Source organism: Myotis myotis, unplaced genomic scaffold, assembly GCF_014108235.1.
Source record: "Myotis myotis isolate mMyoMyo1 unplaced genomic scaffold, mMyoMyo1.p scaffold_m19_p_1, whole genome shotgun sequence".
Classification (NCBI taxonomy): Eukaryota; Metazoa; Chordata; class Mammalia; order Chiroptera; family Vespertilionidae; genus Myotis; species Myotis myotis.
This window is the reverse complement of record NW_023416313.1, coordinates 169,209,425-169,223,022: the sequence shown is the minus strand read 5'-3', so window position 1 is coordinate 169,223,022 and position 13,598 is coordinate 169,209,425. Positions and strand designations below refer to the sequence as shown.

The following is a 13,598-nucleotide window of genomic DNA, read 5'->3' as shown; positions in this document are numbered from 1 at the left end:
AGGATGGTCCTGGCACATTATGGCAAATGTGAGCAAGATGTGGTCCCTGGGAAGGTGGGACTGGCAGACCAGAGTTCTCCAGAGGGGCCATTCGCTGCCCTGTCATTCCCACTTCTGGACCGTATTGTTAAGGACTATGCGTAGAACCCATCAAGTAAGCTTCTGTCAGATATTGCCCTTTGGCAGGCAATAGCTGACAGAAGTACTTTCTTGTACTGTTGTCTTTACCTTTTAACAAAATACCACCAAAAGATGAAAATCATCTGTGGATACCATGAAAGGAAAACTTTTTATGTATCTACCAGTCTCTGTAGAAGTCGGTCTGTTTTAAGCTTATGTATGCCTTTTGGGTACAGTATTTATAAATAGGACTATATTTAATGAACTGAAGTTTAAGCATGTTAGTACTTTAGGTAGTTTAGTGTTTGGCAATAAACTGCATGTTTCATAAGTGAAACATTAATTTTTTTACAATTCTCATCAGAGGATATGTTTTTATTGATTTTAGAGAGAGAGAGAGAGAGAGAGAGAGAGAGAGAGAGAGAGAGAGAGAGAGAAACATCAATCAGTTGCCTTCCGTACGTACCCCAACCCAGACCAGGGATTGAACCGTGACGTTTTGGTATATGGGACCATGTTCAACTAACTGAGCTACACTGGCTAGGGCAATTTTTTTTTTTAGATTAAGTTCTCCCATCCTATTTTATTGACATTGCTATTGGAAAGGAAATGCTAGTTGCCAAGTTTAGGTATTATTCAAAAGCTAGTAAGAAGTGGAATTTTAAAGATGGAAACAAACACATATACTGAAAATGATTATCCTGGCATTTATGTGTGGGATGGATGGAAACTCTGTGAAGAGAGAAAAAGAACGGGAAGATGCTGATCAAGCGAGTCTGACAGACAGCAGACATCTCACTTCCTGTGCATCATTAACTCTGCGTTGTGGCCCTAGGGCTTTATGAAGCACAACACATCTCGCCAGAACGAACACTGCCTCACCAACTTCGACCTGGCTGAGTACCGGCAGGTGCTAAGTGACCTGGCCATTCAGATCTACCAGCAGCTCGTGCGGGTGCTGGAGAACATCCTTCAGCCCATGATCGGTAAGGCCAGGGCGTCGCGGACATCAAATCCGTCCACCTCACATGCCCACCAGTAGACAACCACCAGTGGCACTACATGTCTCAGAGCATGTATTCAAACGGAGAACATAAAATGGTCCTAAAATTAGCTGAGGAATCCCAGAACATGGGCTGTTAGCCATGACTGACTGGGATACATCAGAATCACTGCTTCCACACGACCAAGGCAGCAGTATCTAGTTTCCCTCCCCAACGTGCAGTACTTCTCTCTAAGATTGGGTAATGCCGTGTACCCAGCAGTAGACCTTATTCCTTGTCCAGTTTTGAAAAACACTTCAAACTTTGGCCTAGGAAACTACTACACTACATCTAAAACTAGGAACGCTGGGGAGGGTTTGCACTTTGACTGACTAATAGGCTACAGTAAAAGAAGTGGGAGGGTACCATGGCAACAGAACAGGGCTCAGACAGCCCAGGCTAAGTTGTACATCTCATGGTCCTTCTGGAATTGTTAAAGGCAATTTGGTTTAATGCAGCAGTTTCTATTTCAATGAGCCCCACTGGGTGTGTGTGTAGGTGTGTACTTGTGTGTTTCTGTTTCTATATATGTGTTTTCAGCGAATGTGATTCCATGTACCTCCCTTCAAATGTGTGCACTCATTCTGCATGTTTATTTATGTATCATGCTGCACTATGGAATGTGTAGCATGTTTGAAGTCGGAATTAGGGGGCATGTACAGATTGCAGGCTGCTAACTTTAAATGCATTGAATTAAAAACAACAACAACACACACTTGTTTTTCACTTACTAAACTCTCATCCTCAGGCAGATTATCAGTAGCCTCTGAAGACTGCTCCCAGCTGCTCTTTCCTCCCCATCCATGTGTTTTCCTCATTTCCACAATTTCTTTCCCTTCTGTGGGCTCAGAGTGTTCCATTTTCTATCATAAGCTCACAGCCAAACTAGAAACATAACAGGCTGAGGAAACCATGTGAGTCGGGTGATTTCTTTAGTCGTCCCCTGAAGTCATGAATTTAAAGCAGCCTAGGTCAGCTAAAATGCAAGAGGTGCAGATGCAAGGAACGTCAGCTTCAGCCAAACTCTTTTCCTATTTGTGCCTATTTTTATTGGCTAAACAAGAAGTTTACCTCTAAGGCAGTGGTCCTCAACCTTGGCTGCACATTAGAATCACCTGGGAATCTTTTTAAAATCCTCATTTCTGGGCCTCATCCTCCGAAAATTCTGTTTTTTTTTGTTACTAATGTTGTGGCCCCATCCCATAACAAAGAAACAGAATTTCCAGAGGATGAGGCCCAGAAATCAAGATTTTAAAAAGATTCCCAGGTGATTCTAATGTGCAGCCAAGGTTGAGGACCACTGCTTTAAGGTGTCTCCCTTAAACCCACCACCCAACCCCCAGTGATTCAACAGCAACAGTGTTGACTGTATGAGGTTCTTGGAGGCTGAGGTTAGCACTAGGAGAAATAAAAGTGAGTCAGGCTTGGCCCTTGCTCTCAAGGGGCTCCCAGCCCAGGAGGAGGCATCCCAAAACCGTCCTAGAGGACACTTACGCTACATGTTATGAGAGCACAGGAGATGAGCAGCAGTGCCCCAGAGGAGAAGGCTGAGTCCTGGGAGGATGAGCGCAGGACAAGGAAGGGCCCCGCTTTTCAGCCCTGCACAACTGCCCCTCCCAAGTCTTCTCCACGACCTCTGCCCAGGCCCCTGCCTTTCTTCTTTTTTTTTAAAACACATTTTATTGATTTCAGAGAGGAAGGGAGAGGGAGAGAGATAGAAACATCAACTATGAGAGAGAATTAATGATCAGTTGCCTACTACATACCCTCTACTGGGAATCAAGCCTGCAACCCGGGCATGTGCCCTAACTGGGAATCAAACCATGACCTCCTGGTTCATAGGTCGACATTCAACCACTGAGTCACACGGGCTGGGCAGGCTCCTGCCCTTGCTACTTGATCTGTTTGCCTCTGGGGCTCACACAGCGCTGGAGAATGCTCATCTTCTCCTAACTGCTGCATACCTCTCTCAGAACCCTCCCAAGGTACCACACCCTGGTGCCAGTGCAGGCTGCTGCTTCTTAGTTTAGAAAATACACCATTAAGATTTCTTAATTTCATAACAAGTTTTTGCATTTAAGAATTATTCCTTTATTAAAGTTGAAAATCCAGAAGCTTTTTGGGGGGAGTTCTTTTTCCCTCTGCTTTGATGCTCAGATCATTTTCCTAAACTGAATGTGTGAGTGTGTGTGCACATGGAACGGTGTCCTTCCAGATCCTCTTTTAACGTGAACTGTTCGTGCAGTCTCAGGCATGCTGGAGCATGAGACCATTCAGGGCGTGTCCGGGGTGAAGCCCACAGGGCTGAGGAAGCGGACCTCCAGCATCGCCGATGAGGGCACCTACACACTGGACTCCATCCTCCGGCAGCTCAGCTCCTTCCACTCGGTCATGTGTCAGCACGGCATGGACCCCGAGCTGATCAAGCAGGTAGCCAAGCAGATGTTCTACATCGTGGGGGCCATCACGCTGAACAACCTCCTCCTGCGGAAGGACATGTGCTCCTGGAGCAAAGGCATGCAGATCAGGTGAGAAACGCCAGCAGTGATGGCCTCCTCTCGCTGCCCCCGCTCTGCCGGCCAGCGTGCGGGGAGCTGATGGCTGGCTCGAGGTCAGTGCACCTGATGTCTGTCTGGGCCACAGCCAAGCAGCAAAGGAAGCATGGGCACGGAGCCACGTCCTGCGGCCTGGCTGGCCCTCTCTTCAGTCATCATTGCTCCGCTGTGCCTCCAGCAGGTTCCACTCACTGTTAAGCTAAGTCTTCAGAGGGAGTGGAAAGATGATGAAAAATACATAAAGAGGGGATAGTTGCTTCCTCTTCTTTCATGTGTATTTTATTTTTTAAATATATTTTTATTGATTTCAGAGACAAAGGGAGAGGGAAAGAGAGATAGAAACATCAGTGATGAGTGAGAATCATTGATTGGCTGCCTTTTGCACGCCCCCTACTGGGGACCAAGCCGAAACCCGGGCATGCACCCTTGACCAGAATCAAACCCGGGACCCTTCAGTCCACAGCCCGACTCTCTGCTGAGCAAAACTGGCTAGGGCTTTTGTGTGTGTTTTAGTTGTACAATAACAAAATATCACATAGTAATGAAGATTTATAATGCTTGGTTGCTCTTGGAAATTTATTTTAACAAAATACCTTTCTGTACCGTGGCCACAAGAGCATGTTTAATGAATCTTTCACTAATACTTGAAATGTGCCCCTTGGTGTTTTAGGAAGAGCTGCACTCAGTTTGATGCCAACTACTCCTCAGCATAACCCCATTATCATAACAGAATTGACTTATTTTACAACTAATTTATTTTAAAACAGCTAGAAAATTCACCCAGGGGAGGCAAGAATTCTCCTACGGAAGTCTTAGTTACTCAGTCTCAGGAAACGGCATTCTTTTCAAATTTCCCATTCTGACCCACATCCATTGTAGTTAACATTGAGAAGCTAATGCCTCACTCCCCGGTAGCAGAACCTCTTTCTCTATAAGCTTTGCTTATACATTTCAGCACCTAATAATTTCTCTTGTACGAGTGCTTATTCAGTCCGACTGTGTGTCCATCCACCTCATTTTAGTTTGAGAACCACTGTTACTTGGTTGGCCATCTCTTGATACCTCAGCACCCATGCAGTTTGGGGGTCTTCTTCTCTCCTGGTGGCCCCACTTGCCTTTCTCACCTTTCCTCCCTGAGCTTCCTCAGGTCACTGCCTCCATCATCCAGGCTCTTCCCTAAAGAAGGCTAGAGCACAGAGTGTGTGTGTGGTGGTGGGGGGGTGGGGGGGGGGAGGTTATTATTCAGATGGACTTAAGAGAGAGGACTTAAAGGATTATCACTTCTCACCTCTGAAGTTGTAGGAGAAATTGCAAAGTGTTTCTGGTCAGCTGTTTAAGGGGGGCACAGCCACACAATGTGTTCTATCTTATCTTTTAGCCAGTCTTACTTTTGCGATAATGGCTACTTTTCTATCTTGCATTAAAGATAATTATATTCTCTAGTCGTTTACTCTTATATAATTGTGATTATAAACCTCATGACTTTTTATAATGATAATTTTTAAGAACAGCTGATAAGATTTAAGAAAAGCAAACAAGACTACTGCCTGTCATTTTAACTTAAATTCCTGACAAAGCCATACACAGAAAATTAAGGCATTTATGACAACATTTAGTAAATTTGCATTCTCCTCCCCTTTCTCTCTCTCCCTCCCGCTCCCTCCCTCCCCCACCCCACCCCCTCTCTCTTTCTCTCTTTCTCTCTCCCTCTCTCCACAGGTACAATGTCAGTCAACTGGAGGAATGGCTACGTGACAAGAATCTGATGAACAGTGGGGCTAAAGAAACCCTGGAGCCTCTCATTCAGGCTGCTCAGCTTCTGCAAGTGAAAAAGAAAACAGATGATGATGCAGAAGCCATCTGCTCCATGTGCAATGCTTTAACTACTGCCCAGGTAACGCAGCTTCCCTCCTCTCACATCATTTCACGTTCATCAAAGGTGATAGAAATCCTCTAGCGATTGATCTTGTCTGAGCTGACTTCCTCTGTGTCTGACACCTCTTGAAGAAGGATTTTACCAGGAAGTCACACATTTCAGTGCACTGAGACACAACCAGGAACGAAGGCGTCCCTGCTCTGAGGGGTTAGCATCCTCGGCCTGTTATGGAGCTTGTGTTCCAAAAATAATTTTCCATATTGTCTTATAAGTCTTTTGACTTCTCTATTGTAAGACAGATAACTTTTGTTTCTGAATTGAGTTCCTATCTCAAGGGACCACACTTGTTGCTGGGGGAAACACTTCAATATATAAGGAACAATCCCTGCTGAAAAGGAACTGCAAGTTTAGTAGGGAAGACAGATGTACCTGCTGATTCTGCTGGAAGAGATTCTAGCGAGCTCAGTGGTGAGATGTCCGAAGGAGTGCTGAGGGCAATAGCTGACTGTTCAGGGGAAGGCCCGTCAGACAAGGCCTTGAATTTAAGGAGGGAGCAGAGAAGGGAGGACCCTGAGGACCGGCAGCCGCATGAGGGGAGGCGTAGGCATGCACATGCCCACTTCTATTTCCCAGTTATTTCTGTGCTTACTCTTGGACTTTCTTGGTGTTCATCACATATCTCATAACATAGAAAGCTCACATAGGTTACACATAGAGTATGTACAGAAAGCAGCTAGGAGGATAGTAAGGATCCTGTCAAAAATTGCCACTTTGGGAAACTGGGAGGATGGGAGTGGGGGCACTTTTGCTTTTCATGTTTTATTCTTTTTGTGCAGTTTGAATGTTTTTCCAAATTTACATTGCTTTTTAAAATGTACAAAGATTAATACACTTTTATTATAAAAGTTAAAATAGCCGAAACCGGTTTGGCTCAGTGGATAGAGCGTCGGCTTGCGGACTGAAAGGTCCCAGGTTCGATTCCGGTCAAGGGCATGTACCTGGGTTGCGGGCACATCCCCAGTAGGAGATGTGCAGGAGGCAGCTGATCGATGTTTCTCTCTCATCGATGTTTCTAACTCTCTATCTCTCTCCCTTCCTCTCTGTAAAAAATCAATAAAATATATTTAAAAAAAAAAAAAAGTTAAAATAATAAAAATTGATGTGCCCTCAGACCATCTCATCTCCCCTCCTGCCCCACCAGCCCTGGGAGGAAGGGGAACTGCGCTGAGATCTTTTCGGTCTTCTTTATTATGAGCCCCAGTGCACTTGACTATATGCTGAAAACTTTGATCATTTTATTTCTCACAGATTGTCAAAGTGCTGAATTTGTATACGCCAGTTAATGAGTTTGAAGAAAGAGTCTCTGTGTCATTTATTCGTACTATACAGGTAAGATCTCCCAACATAGTTTTTTTATGGAAATTTTACAATTTGTTGAAAGATAATTTTTTTTATTATTTTTATCTTATTTTTACAGTGCATTTGTTTTATAACAGCTTATTGGGAAAATGAAGTGATTTTGGGTAGGATTTTTAGCAGGAGAAAATTTTCTTTATAGATTCAAAGAATTGATGCTCTGCTTTTTTTGTTTTTTAACCTTCTTAGATGCGTTTACGAGACAGGAAGGACTCTCCTCAGCTGCTCATGGATGCTAAACACATCTTTCCCGTCACCTTTCCTTTCAACCCGTCCTCCCTCGCCTTGGAGACCATCCAGATCCCCGCCAGCCTGGGCCTGGGCTTCATCGCCCGGGTCTGAAAGCCACGTCGAGGCAAAAGGACAGTACATTTCTTGCCTGAAATAAGAACCCATTACTTCCAGTGAGCTACTGAAACACATTTTTAAAGAAGATGTAGTCATTATCTTCCAAACAAGAGGTTATTAACTGGAAATCTCCCTAGAATACTTCCATCGCCTCGGAAAGAAAGCCACACTCCTTCGTGCTGTTACCTGTAGCACCGCGCACCCTTGCTCATTAGGTACCCCGAGTTCACATGCAGGTGAACGATGGAAGGGAGGGGAAAATGTATCTTGAGTTGCCAGCATTTATTTTAAATCCTTAGCACTACGTACATCTAAATGGTATAAAAAAACCATAAATTCCAGATATGAGTGGTTGTTAGGAAGGTACCCACAGAGAACCTCCTCTATGTAACCAGAAGAAAAATCACTATTGAGAACATACCATATAATATCATATCAGTTTAGGAATCATGGTGATGTTGAACTGGATCACAGAAATCAACTGTAGTAGGTATAATAGCTGGACAAGTAACGTCCTTTATGTGTCATTATGATCTAGAGATATTAAGAAAATGCTGGTTTACTGTATAGAATAGAAGTCCATTTGCACTGTAGTTTCCTGAGCATCTTAAACTGCTGCTATATACTGGGTTCTTTAACATGTAAGCGGTATTCTTGTTAGGTACTACGAGAATAAGCTTCTCCTATCAACTCTGTTTATAGTACAATCAGATCAGTTTTAACTGGATTCTTTGCAAACATCTACAGATTCACCTGCAAAAGTAGCAGACACTGGAAAGTCCTGTAGTAATATGACAAAATGTTGGACATTCAGGGGCAGGATTAGACAGATGGCAGTTGTTGGTGTCATTATTTATTCAGGACACATTACAGTGGTGTGCTCATTATTTTTCCCTGGTGGATACCACAACAGGGTACAGTGTTCTGTGAAGTGACTTATTTTTAGTTCCCAGATCTGATTTCTGCAATGCATACAGTCAACTTTGACAGGTTTCCGTTCTCCTTAATTTATTAAGAATTAATCTCAGTCACTATCTAGAGAGCATTGTCAGAATATTCATGATTCTGGTCTTGAAACCTTGATTATCCTATAAATTATGCAAAAAAAGGTGATAATGAATACTTATGATTCCGTTTTTTAGCCTTTGCAATTTCTATAAATGTTCTCAGTAACTCTAGATACTTTAAAGAGCATCGTGTTAGAAATACTTTGACTTATCTAAGAAATATTAGAAGATTGCTGAATTTTACAGGGGACTGGGCTTCTTAAGACCCAGATTCTATGTTTTCACCCCAAAATTTTAATTAAACAGATTCTGCATTTTTTCCTTAGAAATCTTATATATAAATCTTTCAGGTTGTGCAAATACAAATCCTTAGCTTTCATCAGAAACTCTGGTTCTTCATTGCAATCATAGATTTATATAATTTAACTCCCAGATGGTTTATAAAAATGCATCTTATTAAAATATGTGCAATATTATTAATGGAAGTCACACAGTTTAGAACCAGTGATAAAGATTGTTATAAAAAGATAAATACTATCTGTTAACTTATTTAGGCCTCAAATTCCTCTTTTATAAATAAGAGGATTGGACAACTGACTCTTAAGGTCCCTTCCATGTCTAACATCTCTCCTCTCGGCGCTAAGATCCTAGAGAAATGAGCTGTAGCTCCTCAGTAAGTTTATCCTCTGATGTAGAGACCAGTGTTCGGTGCCTGTTAAGTCTGAGGGATTAATAAAAATATCACAAATCTGTTTAGTTATAACCTTTCTTCAATGTGCATGATCTGTGTCCATGCTTTTAGAAAGTTAATTGGTCTAGGTGATTTTTATTGAATCACATACTGCTGTATTCAATTGGATACATTTATTTGCAAAACCAACCCAAAACATCACTAATTCAATCAGATTCTCTCAGTTTTGCCTGGTTTGTCACTGTGGTTTTCAGTGAACAGTGTACTCATGACCAGGTGGTTAGTACTGAATTTGTCATAGTCTAAGAGCATAGATGGGACTTGAGTGGGGAGATGCTAACATCAAAATGCCACCATGGGTAGGCTGTCCAGCGAAGCCCCGACCTCCCCAGCTCAGTCCTCTGCAGCATGTCCATGGGCATGTCCATGCGACCCTCAGTCTTGTCAGGTCTTCAAGATGCGCCGTGGGTCCCACTGCCTGCAGCCCCTTTTCCTGCTTCCAGACAGCTCGCATCCTGAAGCGTCTCTCATCGTGGCCTTGGTCTCTCCCCGGACTGCTGTCCTTCTGCTGGACAGTGCTGCAGCCTGTCTCCTGCTGGACCGGAGGGCCTGTTTAGGGACGGCCACACAACTTCCGCTGTTCCAGGGCTCCCAGGACCCAGGTGGAGGTGGGAATTAACTTCTCTTAGCAGCCTAAAGACCGTTAGTCATAACAAGAGTACCTGAAGCAGGGACCCCATGGCCTGATAACAACTGCTACTTGAGGATGCAACACTGGTCTGAGGACTGCTCACCCGCCCTTCTATCCACCCACACTTTCTCATGCAGCTGCACACACTTCTGGCTGCTTCCACCTGCCCATTTATCTCTTTGCTCTTCCCCTTCTGTCAAGCAATCCGTGTATCCCATCTCCACTCTGACTGCGTTGAAGGCAGCAGTGGATGGAGTCGGTCCTCAGCTGCCCCCTGGCCCACCTGGTGGCTTACCTTGAAGCAAATCTGTAAAACCTGTTCTCCTTCTCTGTAGTACATTTTTAATATTATCACTAATTTACTTTCTCATAATTCCTCTATGACACACATTAGGAATTCAAAGAAAAATCTTGAAAGAATAGCATTTCATTGTCTTAAGCCCTTCTCAATACTCCCCACTCACATCTAGATTCAGCTCGCACCTTGGAATTCGTAGTTGAAAAATTAGAAGCAGTTTCCCTTCTTGTAGCTTTTCTTAGGTTAAGGCTTTGATCCACCTGAGAGTAACTACAAAGATGGGGAAGATGAATATGGTTTAAGATCCACAAATGTGGCTTCATGATTCCTTTGGAAGTTTTGAAAAATCCTCATGTACCTGACACTTCTTTTGTCAGGATAAAGTACATACCTATATATTCCAAAGCCAACTTAAAGGAGATTTGGGGGTTGGGATCAGTTGGTACGATTTGCTTTATTTCAGTGGATAGTTGAGAGTTGGCTCTTTCTGGGTAAGTATGTATAATACAGAGCAAATCTTTTCATAACAGTCGGGGGAACTATGAAAATAATTTATTAGAATCTCAGTACAGTGATTGTTGAGAAATTACTTTCCTGGTAACACTAGGTAAAGAGGCAACTGCCACCATCTGAGAAGTGTTTCTCTCTCTCTCTCTCTCTCTCTCTCTCTCTCTCTCTCACACACACACACACACACACACACACACACACATACAGTACCAGTTCATAGAGTTCCCCAGGAGGCAAAATCAAGTATCCTCTGGGTAACTTCAACTGCTTAGGATAAAACAGCAAAAATTAGTGATTGACCTTTAAATTCTGTAGAACAGACCTCGCATCTGGCTCTGCTTTCCTCCAGCGTGCTTTCTTTTTACCTCACTGTGTCCTCACAGCAGCACTGGAAGGGAGAACTGTGGCTGTAGTCATCTGCTGATGGTGACAGGAGAGAGGTCGGTCAGACTTGCCCTGCAGCCCAGCTGCTCGCCCCACAGCAGCGGCAAGTCCTGAGGTTACATCTGTTCCTCGGTACCTGTGGGGGCCCGGGTCAGCAAGAGGTGCTCTTTCTTCTTATCAGAGTTGGCAGCTGGCATATGGGAGCTGAGCACTGAGCAATGCCGAGTTCTTTGTGCTGACGAGACAGAGCACCTAGAGCCAGTAGTTTTCTTTCTGTCACAGTTGCCTGCTGCCACTAGGCTTGGCTCTGTAATTACTCAGTGCTCGCCTGGAGGGTGCAACACTGTGCTTAGGTCACTAATTAGTAGCAGGCTGTCTCAGCCTGATGGAGAGCAGTGAACGCCTCCCAAAGCGATGAGGAAGGTCACTCACCACACACACCCTCTGTTAGAGTCAGCAGGTGAGCTGTTGGAGCCACCAGTGAGCTGCGCAGCCCCTGGGGAATCTGCAGCTGCAGGCCAAGCCCCTGGGTGCTTCTGAGCGCTATCCCCCAAGGCCATGCACAGTCAGGACGTGTGCAGACATTACCGTGTGTGCAGCTGCCAGTGTCTACTTTGCAGCTAGGAGGTGTGCTGTATGCATGCGTGTTAGGGAGGCTGTGTGTTGCTGTGGCCTCCGTTCATGGATAAGGGCAGCGTCATTTCTTCTCAGGCCGTGCTGTGAGGGCCGCCTTAACCCCTGCTCCCTTCCCTCCTGGAGCTGCCTTAAGTTCTCTGAAACTTTCCCTCTGTACGGGGATGTCTTGCCTGGAGAGAATATCGAGCCCTATTTCTCAAGGTCTTGTGAGGGTTTTGGTTGGGTGTGGCCTCCAACCACTAATTCCTTTCCCCGCGTCTGCATGCTCCTCCCCCACCTGTGACTTCTTCCTTTCTTTTCTGTTATTTCCAAACAGGTAGTAGAACTCTGGGGCGGCAACAGTCTCAGAGCCAATGGAATGTGGGCTTAGAAAGTCTTCCTGAGTTTGGGGGTCAAGAGGTGGGAGGACTCTGGGTCACAGTAAGCAAATGAACATATGGAAGAAATGTTAGATTGTTGGTAGCATTTAAATGGCTTGTTTTCCACGGCCTTTTCTTAATAAAAAGGTACAGAGTACCACTGTAAAAGTTTTCATGGACATTCTTTAAAAATATTTTTTAAGAACCCGGTACTATAAAAGATTGAAAACAAGAAAAAATGCTATAAACTCGAACCCATTGTATTACCCTAAATTAAATCAGCCTGGAGTTAGTGCGTTTTCAGAAGATCAGAAACAGAAAAGTACTGTGTAACATATCTGCCAAAATGTGTTTTATACATTTTTTAATTTTATAATTCGGTCTAGCTAAAATGTTCGTTAGCTTAACTTAATGGGTGTTAGTAGAGTCATAAATATCTGAAAATGACTAACCTTTTTAGTACTGTAATATTGCCTGAAATATTTGAAAGAAAAATGTTTTTTGAGTTGAAACCGGAATGTATAATTCAATGCTTGGTAGGTGAATACATTTTAATGCATTTTTCAGACAATAATTTCAAATGTCTTATTGTTGCCATATGTTGTAAGATTTTAGCTCACATTTCAGGCGCTCTAAATCATTTGAGCCATTTTATTTTTTCCCAACAAATGCTGATTTTTTTCTCATTAAATGTGTGTATGTGTGTTGTAATTTATGATTCCTAGTTATGTATTTCTGTGGAATCCTGGAGTAAGGTTGACATTTTTGTGTCTTGGAAATTTTAATTGCTCTAACAGTGTTGCACAGAAATGAGCTCATGACATTTAACATATTGCATTTTAATTATTAACTTTAAATTGTTAATTTACGGTGAAATGGATATGCCTTTTAACTAAAATGAAATTGAACATTGCAATTTTCCAAACAGTTTTTTTCTTGGACCTGGAAAAGTTTTTAGGTACAGTATTCAGCCATTACAAAGGAAGCAGAAGTACTAAGAAATGAAGGAATTACCAACCAACTCTAGTTTTAAAGGGAACCCATCCCAGCATATCTCACATGTAGTTTTTAAAAACAAGTTAATAATTCACCTCATTTTAACAAAAGCCTTTGAAACATGGGTTTTTCACTAGATATCACCTAGTGCTAAGATGGAAACCAAAACAATATCAGATTGATGTTTAAGCTCTAAATTTGTAGTTGTCTAATGTTGTACTGAGTAAATGTGTGTCATTAATGCTGTATTCTCCTAGCTATTATAGAAAATTGTTCAAATAAAGATACGGATATAAAGGATTTTTGTTGGTGTCATAAATAAACACACAACACATGAAACATGGAATATATACCAATATAGACCACATTCTGGACCACCTTTAAAATTTAAAAAATAGAAGTCCTATAATGTATGCTTTCAGATGAAAACAGAATTAAACTGGAAATCAGTGACAAGAAAAATGGTTGAAAAATCTCCAAATACTTGGAGATTAAACAATACACTTCTAAATAACACATGAGTCAAAGAAGAAATCTCAAGAGAAATTTAAAAATATTGTGAACTAAATGAAAATACAACTTATCATAATGTGAGGTGTGCAAAGAAAGCAGTACTTAGAGGGAAATTTATAGCATAGACTGCATGTATTAGGGAAAAAGAAGGCCCT

At 42.8% G+C, this 13,598-nt stretch overlaps 1 protein-coding gene across 9 annotated transcripts in view; it reads left to right on the top strand.

Annotated features, from left to right (window-relative positions):
- The window catches only part of MYO5A (myosin VA), a 200,662-nt gene extending 187,432 nt beyond the window's left edge, over positions 1-13,230 (top strand). For all 9 annotated transcript variants that reach the window (XM_036301823.1, XM_036301814.1, XM_036301793.1 and 6 more), the window contains 5 exons: positions 956-1,106; positions 3,409-3,691; positions 5,438-5,612; positions 6,903-6,983; positions 7,200-13,230. In XM_036301823.1, the coding sequence (XP_036157716.1) occupies positions 956-1,106; positions 3,409-3,691; positions 5,438-5,612; positions 6,903-6,983; positions 7,200-7,352 (843 nt within the window). In that variant the 3' untranslated portion in view covers positions 7,353-13,230. The remainder of the gene's footprint in view (positions 1-955; positions 1,107-3,408; positions 3,692-5,437; positions 5,613-6,902; positions 6,984-7,199) is intronic.
- Positions 13,231-13,598: the final 368 nt, after the last annotated feature.